The following is a 14,019-nucleotide window of genomic DNA, read 5'->3' on the forward strand; positions in this document are numbered from 1 at the left end:
CACACCTTGCAATTAGTATCAGACTGAAAAGGTGGGATTGCAAAAAGTTAAAATTGCTCCAATCTATGGAAAATGTATCAACATAAGTGCAGTTTGGGTCTGGTTTCCATGAGCAATAAACGTCTAATTGCGCATTAAGCCTACTGGCAAACAAGCCAATGTCTAGCTCAGGAAACACTGAAATTATTTCTTGAAAGCACACTTTGCTGAGTGACCACTCATACTTGTCTGAAAGGTTACGAGACTTATTGTTAGCAATTGTATTAAGTTTCCCAGCTATGTGTACTGCCGACACCCAAATATTCTTGTTTATACACCAGTTCCAAATTTCTTTGGCTAAATTATTCAGTTGGGGTGACTTGCTACCACCCATGTTGGTGATGTATGCAACAGCAGTTGTGTTGTCAATCTGTAACCGTACATGAGTGTTTCTAGTATTATTGCAAAAAGCCTTAAGAGCAAAGAATGCAGCCTGCAGTTCCAGAATATTGATGTGATTGGTGGCTTCAGCATCTGTCCACCTTCCACCTTTCTCTTGATTGCCAAGGGCTGCCCCCCAACCTTTTTTTGAATCATCTGTTTGTATAACCGTGCTGGGCTTAGGGCATACAGTAGTATCCCGTCGTACAGTAGGCATATTTTCAATCCACCATTTTAGCTCAGCTATGGAACTACTAATTAGTTGCAAATGGATTTTTTAATTCCCTTTATGTATTTTCAGTGCTTGGGTTTTTTCAGACTCCAGTGAGCGGTGACTTAGTGGCCCATATTGGGCCCATCCGGGGAAATTGGATACTATAAGCCCTATGACTTCCGCAACCTCTGTTATTGTCGGATTGTATTTTGTTAGTAAACATTTACATGCTGAGACTATGTTCTGGACTTTGCTTTCAGTAGGAGTCACCGTCATATCATTGGAGTCCAGGACAAACCCCAAAAACACAAGTCGTTGAGTAGGGATTATAACTGACTTTGTAGGATGTAAGTGAACCCTACTTTCTTAAACATTGAGGCCGTGACTTTAACATTCTCAAGGCACTCAGTTGATGTGTCACCCTGTAAGTATGAGTCACCAATGTAGGCTAGGCTCAGACACCCTAGGTTCTGCAGTGTCGCATAAACTGGCTTAAGCAGTTTAGTGAAAGCCCGCGGTGCACAGCTGAGTCCATTTGCCATGCACGTATACTGGTAAAGTGTACCATTGAATATAAATTTTAGATATTTTTGGTGGGGCATGATAAATGGGTACCGTATAATACGCATCTTTCAGGTCGATCAATGCCATGAAGCAGCCAGGCTTCGTTATTTTTACTGCAGTTTCTAAGGTATCCATTTTAAAATGATGGTACTGAACAAATTCATTGAAATCCTGCAAATTAAGGATCATCCGGTAAGTGCCATCAGGCTTAGGACGGAGAAAGATAGGGGAGATAAATTCTCCTGGTTTATGACTGGAGCGCTTAATAACTCCTTTACTGATAAGGGCTTCAATTTCATTGTCCACAATGGCATTTTGTATGCGATTAAACACGCTTGACCACATATTGTGTTGTTCCGGCATTAACCCTAACGTGAATTATATTTTCACTTCCTTGACATATTCTAATATTTTTGGGTCTGAAGTTAGGGTATGTCATTCCGACAATGCGCTGACAATTTGCTGGCAGCTCGAAAGCTCGGCTGATTGTGGAATAAAGCGTGTCGCACATTATCATTATCATTATGAACAACTGTTTGTTTTGTACATACCTGTGTTGTGGGCAAGATCGGCATTAATTTTGTTTCGTTTCCCCCTCTTTCTTGAATTTTGATCGTGGGGACCGCCTTTGGATAACAAATCATTCCTTGGCCGCTGATAGGGCTGGAATCGCCAATTACCTTCATGCACCTGGTTGCGGTGGGAAATCGAGCTGTATCTCCTGTTGTACCCTCGCGCTTGGAAGTGTGGCCAGACTTTCCTTGCTAGTTTGTTTGCGTCAGAGATATCCTTTGTTAGTTTGGATAAATCCCCAAACAAGTACTTTGACTCAGAAGGGACTGTGGTAGAGTTACAGAGCGCCGACTAGTCGCGATGTAGGTCTTACTTCATTACCAGGCGCCTCGACGAATCTATATCATGGAAGCATTGCATGGCCAATGTTATGGCATCTGTCAACGTTGACACAACTTATTTGTCCCTCGCTGTGGCTTCATCTTCTTGTTTGATCAGTAAATTGGTAGCTTTGATCATAGCGACAACGGAGGCAACAAGTGCCTTCTGCGACTTTTGCGATTTCGAGTCGCTTGTACGCATGTGCGCTGGGATTTGGTTCCAGATAAGTGGCTTCACTCTCGGTGTTCTCAATCCCTTGACGTTCCCGGGTCGTGGATATTTCTCAATTCTGGTTTAGACTTTGTCCTCTTGTAGTTTATCCTGGAGTAGTCCGCCCATGAGCTTTACAAGCCCCTAATCCACATCGCTTCCCGTTTTTGAAGTGCCGGTGACCGGTTCGCAAGAGAGTTTTACATTGAATATTCCGAATTTTTGCTTTGTTCATGGAAAGGTCGCGAAAGTCTGACACACCATTAAGAAATTGCCGTTGGGGCTGTTTGCATAAAACTGACCTGACCAGATATTTCGAGACCTACCATGTGAAAACATTTGTACTACATCTTGCCGGGTTTGAAGTATTAATTCTAGCATGCCTTTAATTACCTTTAATTAGGCTTTATCAACCTGTGGATAATGTAAGTTGCTCACTGTAAAGAGTTTTAAAGCTGAGGTTTTGAGCGTTAGCCCATCGTCGCGTTCGCTTTTCTTCTATGAAACTTGGTGAAATAGACATTAAGAACGAGTCTCTGTGAGAATCAAACATCCTGGGAAATGAAAATTTTCAACCCCCCTTCAAATTTTGCATGCAGATAGGCACTCAAGGGGGATGCACAAAAATGCCCTATTAATGGTTGCAGCACTCTTGTTGTCGTGGTAACAACAGCTGCTTGTTTGAGGCCGACCGCCTAATTTTTATAAAAAATCATCGCCAAAAAGTGCTAAATGTTTATTTCTCTATCTCAAGCTGGGAGTGAATGTAAACACGCCAATATATTATTTATCTTGGTACCATTTAGGTCATTTTTGCTGTAGGGTAAAACAAGGAAAACGTCTCTCTAAATTTATCTAAAAGTGCTCCGATTCTGGAACCGAGACTACGCACTTCGTTGGTTATAATATTCTAGTTTTTAAATATGTAAAAATCTCTGTGGGCCGGTCTTTACATTTCATAGTGGCAATTCGCGAACGAAGCTCAAAAATCAGATCTTGCATAAATTGGATCAGCCCGTATTAACATGATTCAAATGACAGACAAGCATAACGGTGTATCGTCAGAGGATTTCGGATTACTCAAATTCCCATGAAAGAAAGTACAGTACTCAGAATCTGGATGATATGCACACGATTTAAGGTATATGTTTGTAGTAACGTAGAGTAGTCCTCCCTGAAGGATGATCAGTTTTTTTTTCTTTTTAATTAAAGCTAAAGGCGAGATTTCTCTTCAGGATATTGCTCAGAAGATAACGTTCTTTCAATGTCTTGCAATTTGCATTTGTCTGAAACGTTTGTTGTTGAGAACATTAGATGTAAACATTGCCAATTTATGCAATATCTGATTTTTTAGCTTCTTTCGCGAATAGCCACTATGAAAATTAAAGGTAATGTTGTCATAACAAATGAAAATTAAAGGCAATGCAATGATAACAAATGCATCAGGGGTTCGTCTTCTTGTTCTGAGTTTTCGGACGACTCCGATTTTGATAGTGACGAGCAATACTGTAATACTGAATGCATCAGTCGATGCATTAGTAGAAAGTATATTTTTCTGAGTGTTAGGAAAACTCCGAATGTGTCAATGACGAGCAATGCTGTAATGGGAAATGCATCAGTTTGTATTCTTGTTCCTGTGCGTAAGATCATCTGTGTGACATTGGACTGAGAGGATTGTTGTGGGGGAGGGTGTTTGTCGCTCTGTGGTTGGATTGACGGTGCTATTGCAGGCGGTGTTATATTAGCACAATTATCTTATTTGCCATCATCATCTCCATCGTATCCTGCCTCTTCTACGCTTGATGTCCGTAACGCCGCTATCACGCACCCGTCGTCACCAGCCAACAGCTGCAACAAGAAACGGTCCCGACACACATGGCGATGCCGCAGCAAGTACATCCTCCTTCGCTGGTGAACCACAACCAGGCCCCTCCATCTGGTTACACTCAGCCTCCTCTGCCTTCCCTAGCTATCCACCGCCATCAAACCGATATTCTCCACCACCAGGACAAGCTTAAGCCGCGCCTATGCCGGGTGTTGTTAACGCTTAACAAACGAACGAGTTCTAATGAAAGTAACCTGCGACGTAACTTCCCAAAACAGATCACTGTTCCAGTGAAATAATTAAGTAACCCTCCGTTTTGCTCTCCATTTAACATAATTGTAAACGTATTCAAGTCATTAAACGTTGCTTGTGCTTTTATGATTTCAAAACGAAGGATAGTTGGAATAAGTTGTCTGAACTCAACTATTCTGGATTGATCTGCACGCTGTATATTTGCAATTCTAATATCCATTTCGCTTTCATCGTTGAAAGAAACGTGGAAATGATTTTTGTCGGAGATAGATGAGTTCAGCCCTTTATTAGCAACAATATTCCAAAACGATTATTAACTGTATTTCTTAAAAATGTAGTTTCTTTTCTTTTTAAATGTCATACCATTCAGATCTGGCTGTATTTAATCTCGTCTATGCTTCTATCGCCAGTTTTCAATCTGTTCCCTTTGAGATAACAAATCTTTATCGTGACATAAAGTAGTTACATTGATAATCTCGTTAATGAATCACACAGGCTAAAAACTTTCTTGCCACCAAGCTTCGGGTGACAGCCATCAATCACGTCCCTTTCCAACAACCAATCAGAGTAAAGTACTAAAATACCTCTAGGGGTAAAATACCTCTGATTGGTTGTCGGAAAAGGGGCGTGATTGATGGCTGTCACTCGAAGCTTGGTGGCATGAAAGTGAGATTCTCAACGGTCCTGACCAGAGGTTCTCTCCGCTCGCTGCTTTGCAGCTCGTTGGTCGACGCTTCGCGCCGAATTCTCGTACTCCGGTAGAGAGAAGAGAACCTCTGGGACCAGGGTAATGCTGTATCGATGCTGAGCAGCATTTGCATTCGTGTGTGGTTTCAATTTTGTGAATAACGAATTTTTGTTAACCAGTCGTTGTGTGCAAGTTTCTGTTTGAAATTCCGGTGACAGGTTCGCAAGCGAATTTTCCATCAGATATTCCGAACTTCTCTTTTTGTTGTTGTAAAAGTGGCGAAAGTTTCGTCTGACCCATTCATTGAAGAAATCGCCGTTAGGGTTGTTTGCTTAAAGCTAAACTGACGAGATATGTCAAGACCAACCAGGTGGGAACATTTGTGTGCGGCTGCCCTTGATTTTCAGTATGAAACCTGATCATCATGCGCTTTTCGCGTTCGCTTTTCTACGACGGAACTTGACGAGGCAGACATTAATCAGCGAATACCAAGTGGTTAAAAGTTTGGATTCTGTTTTGCCATATTTTTCATTTTGCTGATGTAGACACTGTCTTGCAGGGCTTTGTGAGACCCAACACCTGGCCAATGCAGATAAAGACACAGAAAGAGGTTTTACTATGCAGCGGCCAAGTTGTGTTGGCAGATGCAGGGCTCTCGACGATTACAGGTTCGCTTGTGAGAAGTAAAATGCAAGGAAAACTGCCAAATTTTACAATCATATTATGGAATTAATCGCGTGATGTAATTACCATAATCTTGATTGAGCCAGCTGTGTTGATGTTTGTAGGACGTTGATAGAGCATATTGAATACCAAAATGAACTTTACAAGTTCAAGAGAAACGCTTCAGTAACTCTGAATTCAACCTTCTAAGCATCCGTAAAATAAAAAGGAATCCTTAAAGAAAAAGTTGCGAACGACCTCGTGACCATAAAAATAAAACCTGTCGCACCCTTTCATAGCATAGGTGATATCGATGTCGAGCAGTAATAGATTTACATTTGTTTGTTGCCTCAATTTTTTTAATAATACATTTTTGTTAATTTACCGCCGCGGGCACCATTCCGTTTAATATGCTGGTAACTGGTTCGTAAGCAACATTGCGAACCTTTGCTTTGTTCTTGTGGCGAAAGTGGTGAAAGCTGAGCTTTTCATTGAGAAATGGGAGTTTGAGCTGTTTTTTTTTTAACTGTAAAACAAAGTTTCTATGTTCCTAGTGACATAATCCTGATTCGAAAGCGTTTTCTACCTATGAAATAAATCGGATTTTAGGGCAAATGATCGAGCGTTTTTAGACAACCGTGGCACTGTCCACATACGTAATTGCGTGGACGTTGAAATCTAGTTTCGTAAGCGCGATGCTGATCGAACATCCTCTTTTCTTACTCTATACTAAAATCGCTCATAATATTTTTCTATAGCGATCCTAAGGTAAAGAATAAATTTGAACGCTGACACTGTATTGCAAATTTTCTAGAATGAGTGGAGGATGAATTCACTATGACATTGTGGTTTACGATCACGTAGCATTTCCCAAAAATACTTTCAAGTTACATAATTTTGCATAGATTAGAGTGACGTCACAAAACACGATTTGTGTCAGGTTTTCGTAGACGTTCTCTCCCTTCCGTTTCTCCTGAAGGGGGGAAGGGTAAGGCTACATGTAGACTGATCGGAGATCAACATTTACAAATGACTATGTTTTTCTTGAATGAAGACAGGTTTGACAGATCTCTGGGGTCTTTAGGATTCTTTGTTTGATATTTGGGCATTGGTTGTAATTATAGCTTAGGCCTGTCTTTAAGAGTACTGAAAAATCCTTGTTACGAGCTTCTGCATATACACCTCATTCAATGGTTTACCATATAATGTGCGCGGATATTTCAATTTGTGAGTTGCGTAGGAATGAGCAAAATGTCCGCTCGTATTTTAGGTTAGCCCTCGAAAAAGGGATCTATTGTTTCACAATTTTTCCATTTTTGAGACAAATTTCTGAAATACATCCAGGGCCTCATCTGTATATCGTACCATTGCATAGGAGGTACGCACAAAAGAGTAAAAGAACCTGTCGCGCTCAAAAACTCACTTCCGTTAAGTCAATCCTTAAAAAAGAACAACGACAGAAAAGTTCGGATCCGTCTGTACGGCCATTATGTTGCTCCGGGTATTTGTCCTGCTCTGCAGTGTTATACTGTGGCATATTTTGTGCGTTCTCGTAACCTTACTCGGTAAAATGACAGCATTTTTTCTTCTTCCCCTTCAACTTCCGCCTACTGATTTCCTTTTCCATTCCCCTGCCCCCCCTCCCATATTGTATGCTCGTTATAGGGGTTTCCATGGCAAAGAGTCAAGAGAAAATTTGGAAACCAGCCAACTGCATGATAATTATCTCCCAGATATGAAACAGGCGCCATCGATATTGTGAAGAGGACAATGGCTTTTAAGGAAGTTTTATGCCTTCTTTTCATCTGTTTCTTTGCCTTGGGAAGTGTTAACTCCTGTACCCACTACGGCGAGTGTTCCCTCGGTGAGTTCTGTTGTACAGATAACGTCTGCAGAGAAAGATGTCACGTCTGTTCGTATGACTCCCAGTGTGGAACGAGCGAGCAGTGCTGTAACAGCAAATGTATCAGTAGTTCACCTTCTTGTTCCTGTTCGTCCGACTACCAGTGTGATCTTGGAGAGGATTGTTGTGGGGGAGTGTGTTTGTCAACGTGCGGTTGGAACGGCGGGTCTATTGCAGGCGCCATTACTGGGACTATTATCTTCTTTGCCATCATCATTTCCATCGCATCTTGTTGCTGCTGTGCTTGCTGCCCGTACTACCGCTATCGTACACCCGGTACTGTGGTCGTCACTCAACGGCCGCAACAACAGTTCGTCTCAACTCAGACAAACACGATGATGACGCAGCAAGTACAAGCTCCCCCACCGCTTAACTACAATCAGCCTCCTCCAGGCTACAGTCAGCAACCACCTGCTTATTCGCCACCTGGTCCAACTCCGTATCCTCCAGCTCAAATTCAAGGGCAAACTCTTTCGATGCCACCTCCTGGACCGGCCAAGTAGTAAGATGTCTGAAGTAAATCAACATGGAAACAAACGGCAACTCATTTATGTAAAGCTTTTAAGTACGAAATACACTCTTAAGTGCATGGTAGGGCGCACTTTCTCATTGAATAATTTGCAGGTTGGAGTAGAATTAGAGAAAAATTGTTATTGCCATCGAAAGATCCTTATCCAATGGTCGATTTCTCAACAATAAGCTACATACTTCTAGTTAGTTGAATTGCATGGCAACCAAAATATTCTTCCCAGAGTTTCAAAGGAAGGTTCAAACCCGGCGGAAGGTCGTCATTTACATTCCTCTTTTTTCGGATGTTGCGCAAGAACAATTAGTTTTTTGATCGATACGTCACCATAGAGTCTAGGCCTTTCCTGATAATGTTCGTATTTACTCTTTAGAGAGCTAAAGATTGATTTTATTGTAAGGAAAAATCCTCCTTACTCCGTCCCCCTCGTTTCATATTTTTGCTTGTCATGTTAGAAACCTGTCAGGATGCTACAGAAATTTGGTAACCCTATAGCTTATTTAGCTATATTTTTATAACTATCTCACAGAATATACTTTAATTACAGAAAATTAAAAGCTTCTCCTGTAGTGGGACTGTGTTAAAAAAAAAAATCAGTTTTCGCTCTTTCTCTGACAATTTGACTTTGGGAAGCAGAGTTTTTTCAGGCGCAAAACAAATTATGATTTAGTATTTTTTTTTTTTACTACTACTTTTTTTTTAATCGATGTTTTAATTTTTTTCATAAAAACGTAATCAGCTGACGTAAGTGTTGTCTGTGCTTTTAAGTGAATTTTTATTCAGCAACAAAGTCATAACTACTTCAAATAAGGAATCCTATTTTTAACTTTTTAAAGTGGCCTTTTTTAATTAATAAAATTGAGTTGCGTTTGTAAATTGTTGTGGACTTTTTCTGTGCAGCAAGATGACGGTAAGAAACTTGCTTTTGAAAAAGTGAATGTTCATAAATATGCATTTAATAACGAAACTGCTTTCTTGTTATTATATAAACTACTACTTTTATGAGAGCATTTTCCACTGGGTATTCCCTTATTGTTACCATAAGAAAAATACCTTAGATTTTCAATCTTTTCAACCAGGCTTAGAATTGAGGTTAAACCAATCACATCTACATCAATCGCTTTCTTCCGGGCTTTACAGGTTTTATCTTACTCTTGGCAGCTCAAATCGTGAAAACTCGTATCTTGTAATCTGAATGATGGTGTACGTCTTCCAGGCCGACCATTCTCATAAGGATTATATAGTTCGTATAGTTCATGAAGTTTATAAGGGAAAAATCAACCCCACCTTCTCCACTCAAATCATGCAGAATTTCAGAATTCCTATGAATGCGTTATCTGGGTATTTATCGCTGTTGACACCCTTGAGGGCCTGCTTACAGGTGGTTGTTTGAGTTATTAAGCTCGAGATTTAGCGCGGCGAATATTCGTTCGCCAGATCGGATATCGGACGGGTGGAAGATCTGGGAGGAGTGAAAAGCGAGGGGGAGGGTCAGAAGGGAAAAAACAAACAAACAAACAAAAAAACAAAAAAAAAAACAGAAAAACCGCCTAGCCGAAAACCCATAATTTCTCAAGACAAAATTCCAATCCTGTCCACCAGCGGATGTGGTGTTCTAATTGGTTGAGTTGCTGTTAAAAGAACAATAAGATTTTATTTGACGTTCAGAGTTGGTCACGTAAAAAATATGGCGCGCAATGAGAGGGTTGTCTTTTCTAAACTCGAGATAGAGGAAAAAACGGTTGTTTTGAAGCCACAACAGGAACCGTTCACCAGCTGTGATAACTCTACTTAGGAGAAAAGATGTCCTAGTAGTTTTACCTGCAGGCTTTGGAAAAAGCATGATTTTCTCCGTGTTTTTATTGTCAATGCGAGACTGAACAGATCAGTTTCATTGTTGGACATTTCACCACTGAACTGTACTATTGCCGACCAAATTGCACAAGAATATGGTGTTTGCATAGCAGCACTATCCATTTTTGAATGCTGCGTTTGCTACAGTTTTTCATTTCTCTTTGGAGATATTTTAAGTATATGATTCTTCAGAGGAAAATATAGCGGCTTCCCGCATTTCGATTGGAAAACAACTACGACTTTAACCTTGGTGACTGCTGGCTCTTTGACAAGTTCTCTTACGTCAAGATGCGCTGAAATCGAGGCCTCGCTTTCCTTTTCGCCCGAAATCGATTGATCTCACATGCGCGGCTGACCGCCATCGTTGTAAATTTTAGGCTTGTCTTCGACCACTCAAGTAATTTAAAAAAACCCGATATGTGCCCCTTAAAAAGCGGCCACTTGGCTTGCAAACTCTGTATGATAACTCAGATAAATCCTGAAACTGATAATAAGGTTCAGTACATAGGACTATAAAGTTTTGGTCGTTAAGGATTGTGCGCGATTCTATTATATGACCAGAAGGCAAAGATCCGATGAGATAGCACGGCGCTTGCGCAAGTTGTTGCACGATTTGCACTTGACGCGGTTCGTCCTACAAACTCTTGGAGCTTGTTTTCTCTACGCTAAAAACGTTTTCGACACGAATTGCTAGAGAGGTTAACGTACTTAGCTTTAGTTGGAGTCCAGCTTAGGCCCTAACGTAGTTGGTTGCCAATAATTCAGAGTGATTATGTTCGATCAAGAAGACAACACAACTGACGAGCGCACCCCTAAAACTTCAACGGACAGTGGCGCCCAGAATATGCCTTCAGCTAACGCTTTCGCGGATATGTTCGCAAAAAACTCGCAAAGGATATCACAGAGGCCAATAAGTCGAGGAAATTTGTTTGCTCCAAACATTCCAGAAATTACCATGGTGATAAGTACGCTGGGCTATCAACATATGGCTCGAGCCAGCCAAGATTCCAGCCTTATCTTGGAGGAAAATCCTCTGATTTTTTAGGCAAAAGCCGCTTCTCAATGACGCCGAGAAAGAAAAAGGATGGCGAAACCAGCCAGTGCCAATGAAGGTGTCTGAAGTATGTAATGCAAAGGTGACATCTTTGTCTATTGACAGTGTACGCAGCGTGGTAAAATTACAAACTAGTTTCCAAGCTGGAGAACTCAAAGATTTTTTACAAAAGTGTGAAGCGATTACCACTGAGCCTACTATTCTTCAGATTGTTAAAATTAAATTTAAAAACAGCGTTGCAACATTATGACAGACCTAGTGTTTTTAACAGTCATCAACATTCAGGTGTCAACTCTGAAATTGATAAGCTTCTCGTCAAAGGGGTCCTTATTCCGGCGGTACAGGAAACAGAGGAATTTATTTCCACAATTTTTTCGACCGAAAAAAGAGGGCACGCACCGCACCATTCTTAATCTCAAAGCGTGAAACGAATTTATAGGTTACGATCATTTTAAAATGGATACGCTAGAGCCCGTTGTTTTATGACTTCGGTGGACTTAAAGGACGCGTATTACATCGTCGCTATCCCCCCATCTCACCAGAAATACTTAAAGTTCTGTTTTGACGGTGTTTTCTAAAAATATGCGTGCTTTCCTAAGGGCCTAGCTAATGCCCGGCAAATATTTATTAAGATATTGAAATCTGTGCATGCCACATTCCGGAGCATGGGACATCTCATCGATCAATTTAGGGTATATTGACGATTCTTATCTACAAAGTGACACCTCTGTGGAGTGTCATAACAATATCATTGACACCATCACGCTGTTTACCAAATTAGGGTTTCATATCCATCCAGAGAAATCGGTTTTCATACCCTCTTAGAAATTAACTTCCTTAAAGTTTGTACTGGACTCTATTGCTATGAAAGTTACGCTTACGGAGGAAAAAGTTCAACGGATTCTGTCTGTCTGCGCTACGCTCTTAAAAACGCAAATGCCCATCATTGGACAGGTCGCAGAGGTTATCGGTTTTCTGGTGTCCAATTTTTTCGGTACTCAGTATGGACCACTTCACTACCACCACCTTGAGCGGGATAAATATCTTGCGCTCATAGCAAACAAGGGAGATTACGGGGGAAAAATACAATTATATCCCCCCCCCCCCGCCACCACGCTTTCACAGAAATTCGGTGGCGGCGTAATAATGCCGTAACTCTCAAACGAGATATCTAACACGACCACCCCAGCACTTCAATTCAATCAGACGCATCAACACTGCGCTGGGAAGCTGTTTTTGGCACTCAGAAAACGGGGGGGGGGTGGGGGGGGGGGGTGGATGGACCCCTTCAGAAGCTGATTATCATATAAACATATTGGAATTACTTACAGCCTTTTTTTCCTTAAAATGTTTTTGTAGCCATATGAACAACTGCAACATCCAAATTCAGATCGACAATACCACAGCCTTAGCTTATATAAACAACACGGGGAACTGAAAATCCAAAGAACTTAACCAGCTAGCTGTTCAAATTTGGGAATAATGTATATCACGAAATATTTAGCTCTCAGCTTTGCACATACCTGTTCGGCTGAACATTGGGGCTGATGAAAAATCACGCGTGTTCTCAGATAATCACGAGTGGATGTTAAGCAAACACTCGTTTGACGAGATTCTGTTGCACCATCCCGTCCTCGATTTCGAATTTTCGACTTATTTCCAAGCCGCTTAAATTATCAGATCAGTAGTTACTCTTCGTGGCAAGCAGACCCCTAGCACACGTAGATGAATTTACTCTGAATTGGATTGAGCAAAAAATCTTATGCTTTTCCACCCTTTAGCCTTCTACCAAGATGCCCTCAGAAGATCAGTCAAGACCGAGCACAGGGTATAAATCGCCTCGGTTTAGCCAACTCCCAAACGTGGTTTCCAGTCCTCCTACAACATTCCTGCGACCAGCCCTAGATCCTGCTCCCACAACCAGACCTTCTACAACACCCTTCCCGCAGTGGCCCACATCCACTACACAGGAATCTTCATCTGATGGTATGCCCCGTGTCAGGGGACCCTTCAGTCATTGCCACTTTCCAAAGGAGGTTACTGACATTCTCATAGCATCCTGGAGGAAAGGCACTAAAATTTAGTATGCCACATACGTTAAAAAATGGATGGCATTTTGTCATAAATGGAAAATTAATAGTTATTCACCACCAGTGAGCATCACCCTTCAATTCATAAGATAAACGATAAACGTCTTAGAATAATTACACAGTAGCATCCATCGACCCATAATTGAAATGGAAACTCTCCTGCACTTCCAGGAGTACAGGGAGTACTAGGAAGACGTACTCTTGTACTGTAAATAGCTAAGTTTTTCACTGAGAATGTTGTGTTAGACGGGAAAACCATTTTTGTTGCGTTGAATGTAAATGAATATTGTAGGAATGTTTACAAATGTTGTGGCTAGATGGCCTGGCTCTACAAATGTTAGCCACATTTTTCGAACGTCAGCCAAAGGGCGTGACCTAGAAGGGACTGGTCTGGCAGATGGTGTACTACTTGGAGATAGTGGATATGCATGTTCCCCATTCCTCATGACTCCCTATCTCAACTCCAAAACACCCCAGGAGGAACGTTTGAACATAGCTCACAAAAGAACTTGTTGCATTTTACCCAAACTTGCTATAAGTTTAAGGGAGCCAGATCCAGAGGCCTAGGACTGTGAAATGGACGATGAAGGGTGAGTTCCTGACCTTCACAGCCAGTATCATGGCCGTGAAACTGGCAATGCTGTTGGGGAGCACATTGCTAACTTTTTTTTTAAGTTCTACATAGGGGGCTCAAGCTCAAACATACATTTGATTGCAAAAATATTGACATGCACTATAAATGGTATGATGCATCAACAGTGAGACCCAATGGATTTATGGGAAATGTCTACATGGTTACAAGATTAATGCATTATTTATTTCATTGTTCATGGAAATCTTTGATGACCACAATGCATATGGA

General features: G+C 41.2%; 1 protein-coding gene and 2 pseudogenes across 1 annotated transcript; 2 read left to right on the top strand and 1 right to left on the bottom strand.

Moving 5' to 3' along the window:
* Positions 1 to 1,772: 1,772 nt before the first annotated feature.
* On the bottom strand, positions 1,773 to 2,446 carry LOC148720369 (uncharacterized; annotated as a pseudogene).
* A 4,913-nt stretch (positions 2,447 to 7,359) lies between these two features.
* LOC148720370 (uncharacterized) lies at positions 7,360 to 9,035 on the top strand. The gene has a single exon (XM_088739469.1). It carries the CDS (start codon positions 7,501 to 7,503, stop codon positions 8,134 to 8,136), a length of 636 nt encoding a protein of 211 aa, XP_088595595.1. The 5' UTR covers positions 7,360 to 7,500; the 3' UTR covers positions 8,137 to 9,035.
* A 1,557-nt stretch (positions 9,036 to 10,592) lies between these two features.
* The window catches only part of LOC148720371 (uncharacterized), a 32,468-nt pseudogene continuing 29,041 nt past the window's right edge, over positions 10,593 to 14,019 (top strand).

Source organism: Stylophora pistillata, chromosome 11 (genome assembly GCF_964205215.1).
Source record: "Stylophora pistillata chromosome 11, jaStyPist1.2, whole genome shotgun sequence".
NCBI lineage: Eukaryota > Metazoa > Cnidaria > Anthozoa > Scleractinia > Pocilloporidae > Stylophora > Stylophora pistillata.

What these genes read in the sequence shown, in the direction of transcription:
- LOC148720370 (XM_088739469.1), top strand. Translation starts at nt 7,501, where the DNA reads ATGGCTTTTAAGGAAGTTTTATGCCTTCTTTTCATCTGTTTCTTTGCC.